The following is an 8,043-nucleotide window of genomic DNA, read 5'->3' as shown; positions in this document are numbered from 1 at the left end:
CGGCCGTTTGTTGATAAAATCAGGCTCAATATGCTGCAGTGGGTGAGTCACCTAATCTGTATGGGTGAGGATGGTCCAACCCGGAAAGTCTATAGGGGCAGTAGCTGTAGTAGAACAAGATGTGGCAGGCCCTGCCTTAGGTGACGTGATGTTGTAGGGCAGACCCCCGCGCACCTGCTAAGAATATCAAATTGGTTAATCTCGGCGTAAAACTGGAATGTTCTGAGGTCCTTATTAAGCCAGGTGTAGATCGGACACCGGTTGTTGCGCCGTTAATAATTATGTTCGTCTATCGAGATAAAATCTTCAAAAATCAGGCACGCACTTTTGCCCCAGAAGATGTTTCCCGAGAAACTGTCCACTTGAGCAGTTTATATCAGCTATTGGCTGAACACTGAGAATACTAATGCTGAGATTCATTGCTCTCTGAAAATTCTAGACGTTATCCCTGGAAGCATATCAATGAAGACCAAGTGGGGGAAAAATATCACTGTCACTATTTATAAGGCATTGGTAGATGATATTTCACTCGGTTGCTGGGCAGCTTGTCGAGCATAAGTTAAAATTAAACAACTGATACATTATCGTAATGGTAAATTATTTAGTGGTATAATGCATAGCGGGACATCGCATTACTGTGTGTATAGTGTGGAGTGCCCCAAATTTGAATCTATTGAGCATTTATCTCCAGAGAAGATCCTTATGTGGAACAGGTATCGCTTATGATTTATTTTGTTCCAGAAATTCCTTATGCTTTTCAATGGAGTGTTGTTTGCAAATTCTGCGTACACTCTTGAGGGTCTCAAAGTCTATTCCTTTCAAGATGTCATGCATGATAGCAAACAACTAGACGAAACTAAGATGAATGAAATGCTTACACAACGTCTCAGTTTTTAACATTAAACCATCATGTCTTGATTTGACTTATTCATTTTTGAATTTTTGTCAAAATTTCAATTCGTCAGGCACTTCTGTTACTTAACTGGGGACTAATCGTTCCCATTTCATTTAGTTTAGATGCTTCTTTGCATTCTTTTCCGCAAGATAAACTAATCAAATAATTTAATCACAAGTAAAGGACATCTGAACAAGTTGTCGCGCATATAACTGGGGCTATTTACTTTAGCTTTTTACCAACTGAGAATATATTTATAGATTGAAAATCCATTTTACAGCAATTTCTGCATCTTATCAAGATTATGCAACGTTATGTTTGGAATAATATAAATCCATTTACGCAAATGTTACGTACGACTTGCGCTACAATGCCAAAAGGGAGCGGTTTCAATGACGTGACTGCTTCGAATAGGTCGTTTTTTTTTGTCAGGAGTAGGAGCGTTTTTCAGGTCAACGTTTTTCATCATGGAATTCTAAATATGAATTTATCTGATTTGGGTTCATTGATCCTTTATATTTTATTGGATTTACGGAAGATTATGGTGAATGATTGTTCTAGGCCTCCTTTTCACTTCTTAGTGGAATTTAGAATCTCTGACCTTAACTATTGACTTAAACAACTTCAAGGTGGAGCAAACGAGCAAAGAGATAACATTAGGAGGAAATTTCAAGTTATGAAAAATCTATAATGTATTAAAACGGTGAATGAGAAGGCAATGATGTTCCTTAGATCTTCTCTCTATGCGTCAGTTACGTTTGTTACTAGAATTTACCTCAAATTATGGACTAGTAATCATGTGCAAAAAATTTATTTAAAAAATGTACATTTTATTTTCGTTCATATATTATATTCATTTATGAAAATCTATCACAACTTTACCGCGTAAATGTCCTTCCTTAACTTTCTTATAAGCTTCCGGTGCCTCGTCGAAACCATACACGCTATCGATTTTAGGAAGGAGCTGGTAACAAACAGAAGCATGTGATGAATCTTCTTGAAATAGAGAATAGTACTTACCTTTTTCCTTTCCACCAAACATTTCAAATATTCAATCCCACGCAGCGACGGAACAAAGTACGCCCATTTCACACAGGCTTGCTTTGTACTCAAAGTTTTTATGTTAGCCGTCGCAAGATCAGCAACATTTTTCGCCATTCCAAATATAAGACCATGTTCATCAACATTGCGTAGTAGGGGTGCAGAAAATGTTACAAACTCCTTAAATTGCCAGCCATATTTTAAAGCACCATCTTGTCCCTGTCCGGCGCAGTCCAATATCAAGTCATACGGGCCGCATTGAGAAAAAGCATTGGATGAAGATTCATCTGTATAGTCAATAATATGATCTACGCCCAACGTTTGAACCATGGGCATTGCATCAGATGAGCATGATCCAATAACGATTGCATGTTCTGCTTTTAAAATCTGTGCAGCCAAAGAACCAACGCTTCCACTTGCCCCCAATATAAGCACACGTTTATCCCTTAGACTAGATTCTGATTTTAAACAATTGCTTGGCAGTAAACTGCCAAGATTACTGACAAGAAATATTCCAGACCATGCGGTCAAACCTGCATAAAGTACCGCACTGCCCTCAACAGAATTGAGTTCCTGTGGAAGTTCAGTTACCTGAAAAAGTTTTGTATTACTTGATCATTTTTTAAAATGATATGTATTTCTTATTACCGTTGATTCTGAAACTACCACATATTCTGCATGTGAACCTTGTTTCTGTAAGGGGACCACGCCCCAAACTGTTTGCCCTGTTTTTAGCCGATCGCTCACACCCATTCCTTTTTGAACAACGACACCAGTAAATTCTCGGCCGAATGTTAAGGGAAATTCAATGTCAGTAGTTGCGTTTCTGGCGAGTTTCAATATCGGTGCACCGTAACCACCTGAAATGAGGGTATAGTCGTTATTTTTTCTGTAATCATCTAAAGAATAAGGAGACTGCAATGAATATAGTTAAATTAGTTCATTGGAATCCATACAGGTTCAAGAATTTACTTGCTAAGATTGGTCTGAACATCGAAGAGGATTGGAAACGATCAAAGGGCCGACCGAAACAATGGTGGTCCGACCCGCGGATCGTGATTTAAGAGCCTCTCGACTCCGCTCAGATCTGTAGAGTTGGACAAGCGATTATAGAAAATAAGTAACTATTGAATTTCATATCTGGTCTAAGGTTTGCAATCGGGTAGATTAGAAGCTGATGCTTCGTGCTTTAAACTCAGCTTTTTTATTTGCATGACATGCTGGTCTCAAGCCTAGATAAAGCAGATTTTACGTAATGTACTATATGCTGTGCTATTCCCAATAGGATAATAACAACACCCGTGATGTGTTACAAGACATTTCGAGGAAATTAATTCATGTACAAATGTGACAAAATTTTCATTAACTTTAAATTGATACAACTTAGAATCAACACTACAAACCAAATTACTAGGCACTTCAATACAGATGAAGCCTCGTCCACCCTATTCAGAGCATACTGGGAGGAACTGGAAGGCAAAAGGGAGAGTGCAGAGTCCTTGAATAGGCCAAGTTGGATTCTCTTAGAAAACCGGACGGTACTTTCGTGAACTCCAGAGTTGAGTCTATATAGACTCTCCTGGAAGTACACCACCCGGGAGAACAGGTCTCAGAAGAGGGAGGAGGAGAACTGGCCGTTTATGCAAACCTTTCAACACGAAGGTGTTGCAAGGGGGATTGGGATGGGACACTACGAGAGCGGTTGTTACCTATGAACAGCCGAGAGCTGTTATACTATCATTTGAACACTTCAAAGTACCTGGCGTGAACGGCATCTACCCAGCCAGAGAGAGAGTTATTGGTAGAACTGAATACAATTTTCGCAAAGCCTTCTGATTCTCGGATCTCCATACATCTGTTGGTAGAAGATATGAGTTATCTTTAAAAGGAAAGAAAGCTTGTCCGACAAGTGGTCTAAAAGCGCAAGTTCTGATAAGAGAGCACACGCTACAGTTTCCAAACTCGTAGTCCTTTTCCATTGCATTTCCAATCATATCCAAGACTCACCCTGTTGTACAGACCACAATCTGGAGGACCAATCGACTAATCTTTGTTTTATTGCGCAGAGGATTCGTCATTCAGGGAGCGTGGAGGTGAGAGTAAGATTTGGTAATAGGATTGTGACGCAGCAGGGTCAACAACAATTCGATTGACAGTTGCCACCACTGGTGCTCTCCGTGGCGGAGTAGGCCTTGATTTGTCGAGAAAAGTAATTGAACTTAAAAAGTTGATCTGACATTTTGAATTTGAATGAAATAGAACTAATTATAAAAAGGTGTGAAATTTTTCGACAGAGAGAGTCTCGCTAAATATTCTTTAACTTTGGGAGAGTCTCGCTAATTATTCATTAACTTTTTATTAATAAAATTATGTAAGATGAGTTTCTACGTTTATTTTAAAATGCCAACGTTTCGAATCGAAAGCAGTTGCTAGTGGCATTCATTCATTCATGCAGACGGAGAGGGGTCTGCACATACAGATGCAGGCAAGGAGGGCAATATTCAGGATGGCCGGTAGTATCAGTGAGGCGGGGAGCTGCCTAAATCAAAGGAAGATTGATATTCTTTTTAGGCGGTATCTGAATTACTGATACCAAGGGATAACATGACAACGAGGTTTCACTTCGATAAGAAGTTTGAAACTCGTTGAAGTAACAAGGCAAACTGGGAGAGCGTTACTGCGACATACGGCTTAAACCAGCAACTAATTACTTGGTACACTGACGGATCCCTCATAGCAGAGGGAGCGGGTCCCGGTGTCATTTGTCCAAGGAAAATTTACTTTGAGCCAATGGGTAGGCACACTAGCATATTCCAGGCGGACATATATGCCATAGACAAATGTGCCTCCTTTAATCTGCAAAGAAACTACAGGGGGTAGAACATAGCTATTTTCATCGATAGCCAAGCGGCGATCAAGGCACTTAGGTCCAACCAGGTGAACCTTAAACTGGTGTGGGAATGCCTTGAGAGACTGAATACACTCAGCTCGTCCAACAAGGTCTGGATACTTTGGGTTCCAAACCATGCTGGGTTGGAAAGCAACGAGGCGGATGAACTAGTGAAGAGGGGAGCAGGGACGTCTTTACACAGGCCAGAACCTTTCTGTGGAATCGGAAATGGTTTCATGGCTATGAATCTAAGAAATGAAGAGGAACAGTTGAGGGAACTATACTGGGCGGGCCTACCAGGGATGGAGCAGTCCAGGGTGCTTATTGGGGGATATGAACCCATGCGCACAAAGGATTGCTTAAACCTCACCAAAAAGAACTTCCGAATCATAGTGGGAATTCTCACTGGTCATTGTCGGCTGAACTATCACCTAGGGAAGCTAGGGATATCTACGGACACTGCCTGCAGGTTTTGTGAGGAGGAGGACGAAACCTCTATACACGTCTTGGGAAAGTGTCCGGCACTTGTGCAAAGTAGTTCGAGACATCTGGAAGAACACTTAGTACCAGATGCAAAGCTGAAAGATCTGGAAGTAGGGAACATACTAAAGTTCCTACCGGTTATAGGCCTGCTTGAGGTACTATGATCAATAGGTACACTATAACCAGTAAAAGGGGCACAATAGTTCTTTAAGGACGCGGTGCGACTTTCCCTTAACAGAATAATAATAGTGGTATTCATATCCAATATCTAGAAGAAAGTTACAATCAACCCGTGCCAAGACTAAACTGGTGACCCCGATATTGGATATGTGGTGACCCCGAAACTGGAGACGGAGCCGCCACCAACGTGTGAAAATCTTTTTGGCGTTCATTTCTACCAATTTTTATTCGTGTTCCTGTGCCGTGTTTTCCGAAAATGTAGAGCGGGGCAGCGCAGCCAGGGCTTGAGCGACAGCCGACATCATCGCAGCGCCAGTTTCGGGCTGTTTTTTGAGTGCCAATCGTTGCGAAGACGGCGTATTGTGGCTAAACCGTGCCCCAGAAGGAGCCGGACGCATCACCGTGAACACGGCTTCGCGAACAATAATTATAGAATTTATATTAATTAAATAAAATTCAATAAGTGTTAAAATCATCATAAAACCGCCGCAAGAGACGGCATTGATACTCTTTGGATTTTCGCTCTTTTGGCGAGTTCTTTATTTAGGTCTGCGCATCAAGCGTCCGCTTCGCGGTGCGTCAATGGTATCTCTTTTTCGGTCGTGTGGGCATTTGTGGGTGCGGTCTGCCGTAGTCAGATTAGGGCCTTTTAGAATTCGGTCTTCGCCAAAACTCGCGTCGTAAACTTAGGTGTTGTAATGTCGATGGACGACAAAGACACGGCAGGCTCATCGAACCCTCAGGTGATCGCCCTCGCTGTGGGGGTCCCTCCATTTTGGCAACGGAATCCGGAGCTGTGGTTCCTCCATCTGGAGGCGCAATTTCAGATGTCCGGAATCACGGCGGACCTGACAAAGTTTAATTACGCGATTGTGGACCTGGATGAGGAGTCCATCCTCCTGGTGGCCGACATAGCAAAATCGGCCTCCTACACATGATTAAAGACTGAGTTGATCAAGCACCTGTCGGTAATTGAGTCAGCTAAGCTGGATCACTTGCTGGCAGTTTTGACGTTGGGCGATCGAACGCTTCGCAAAATGAGGGAATTGGGTGGGAGCAAGATCGGGGACAATCTCTTGAAGTCGCTCTGGCTGCGACTTCTTCCGGAGGGCACCCAGGCGGTCCTCGCGTGCGTCTTCGGTTCTTTGGAGGCGCTGGCAGCTGCGGCCGATAAGGTGCATGAGGTGCACGCGCGTTCAACTATAGCGGCCGTTCAGCAGCCTTCTGACGAAGTTGGCGAACTGAAGCGCGAGATGGCAGCGCTTGTGGCCAGTATGGCTGATGAGGGCGACGCTGGACACTCAGCGTTCGGGCGGCAGGTTGCGAGCTCGCTCGCGGTCTACTGCTCGAAAAGGGCGATCGGGTAGCAGGTCGTCAGGACAACCTACGGACCGAAGCATTTGTTGTACAATCACAGATTCGGCGAAAAAGCTACCAGATGTTCCATCCCGTGTAAATTCGCGCCTACCTCAACAAACTAGGTCCGCGGGGGGTGTCTCTGAGACACATACCATAGGTGAAATACAATATAAAATAGTGTCTCAAGAAATGCAAAAATTACGCGTTGAAAGGAGATTATAACATCCGATTACAAGTTACTTCCAGTTTCACAAGACGTCCGAAGACTCCCATGGAGTATATCCGGTTCAAACTAAATAAGATTCTTCTCCCATGCACGTTGGTAGTCGTGTCTCATACGGATGTCTTTTTAAGTATTTTTGTTCGAATACTTCCACTGCACATAACTGCTTATCACCTAGTAACTGAATGAATACTCAAATCGTGTCGAAGCCAAGATACTGATAACCCCAGATTAATGGAATTAAAAGAAGGAAACGAAAGGAACTTATTTATGCACAAAATGCCTTAAAATGTTATACATACGCAACATTGCAACATCAATCGGATTCACTCCTGCGGTCTGGACTTTAACCAGCACTTCATTGGCGTTGGAAATAGTTGGAATCTTTGCATTCTCTGCCAGTTGAAGTTCCTCGATGCCACCATAAGAATGGACCTGCCATCCTCGCATTTTTCGATAAGCTCGTTCCTTGATGGATAAATTGTGATTCTGTCGGATAATAGTTCCATATTCTTGCCGGATAGCCTGCAGAGAACTCCTCAAAAGCGACATTACGCACCAAGATGATCCGTGATGCAGCGAAACACTAGCAGTTCTGATGACAATCAGCTGTGCAGCCAATATAAACAACGATAGGTCGAAGCGGCTGAAGCAATAAATATGAGAGTGTTTGGACATTTCTGTTTAACGAATAGTATTCTTTTGTTTTGCGAGCTTCCCAGCCATTAAATGTGTATTAAATGACTATAAAATGCAAAGTCCACATTTGGGGCCTTATTTCCTAATACATATTTCCTAACAACATCTTAATATAAGTATTTACATAAAAATTCCTCATAAAGATCTAAGGATTTAAATTATGAAATTTTACTGCAATGTTTTCCCAAAATTATTTCCAAATTTTGATGGTGCATTTCAAACAAAAATCATCCTTTTTTTCAAATTTGTATAACAGTTCGACATTGGCACAAA

General features: G+C 42.2%; 1 protein-coding gene across 1 annotated transcript; it reads right to left on the bottom strand.

Moving 5' to 3' along the window:
* Positions 1-1,690: 1,690 nt before the first annotated feature.
* LOC119650987 (reticulon-4-interacting protein 1, mitochondrial) lies at positions 1,691-7,690 on the bottom strand. The gene is made up of 4 exons (XM_038054253.1): positions 7,374-7,690; positions 2,585-2,796; positions 1,916-2,527; positions 1,691-1,859 (listed from the first exon to the last, which is right to left on the bottom strand). The coding sequence occupies exons 1-4, from the start codon at positions 7,621-7,623 to the stop codon at positions 1,749-1,751; spliced, it is 1,185 nt and encodes a 394-aa protein (XP_037910181.1). The 5' UTR covers positions 7,624-7,690; the 3' UTR covers positions 1,691-1,748.
* Positions 7,691-8,043: the final 353 nt, after the last annotated feature.

The sequence above is a fragment of the Hermetia illucens genome, chromosome 3 (assembly GCF_905115235.1).
Source record: "Hermetia illucens chromosome 3, iHerIll2.2.curated.20191125, whole genome shotgun sequence".
NCBI classification, from domain to species: Eukaryota; Metazoa; Arthropoda; class Insecta; order Diptera; family Stratiomyidae; genus Hermetia; species Hermetia illucens.
Note: the sequence above shows the minus strand (reverse complement) of the source record. Positions and strands in the feature narration are given on the sequence as shown.

Bases quoted from the DNA above. Each gene is read 5' to 3' on its own strand.
- LOC119650987 (XM_038054253.1), bottom strand. From the start codon at position 7,623: ATGTCGCTTTTGAGGAGTTCTCTGCAGGCTATCCGGCAAGAATATGGA. The intron at 2,528-2,584 runs GTAATAAGAAAT...AAACTTTTTCAG, and splicing joins TGGTAGTTTCAGAATCAACG to GTAACTGAACTTCCACAGGA. The intron at 1,860-1,915 runs GTAAGTACTATT...GTTTGTTACCAG, and splicing joins GTTTGGTGGAAAGGAAAAAG to CTCCTTCCTAAAATCGATAG.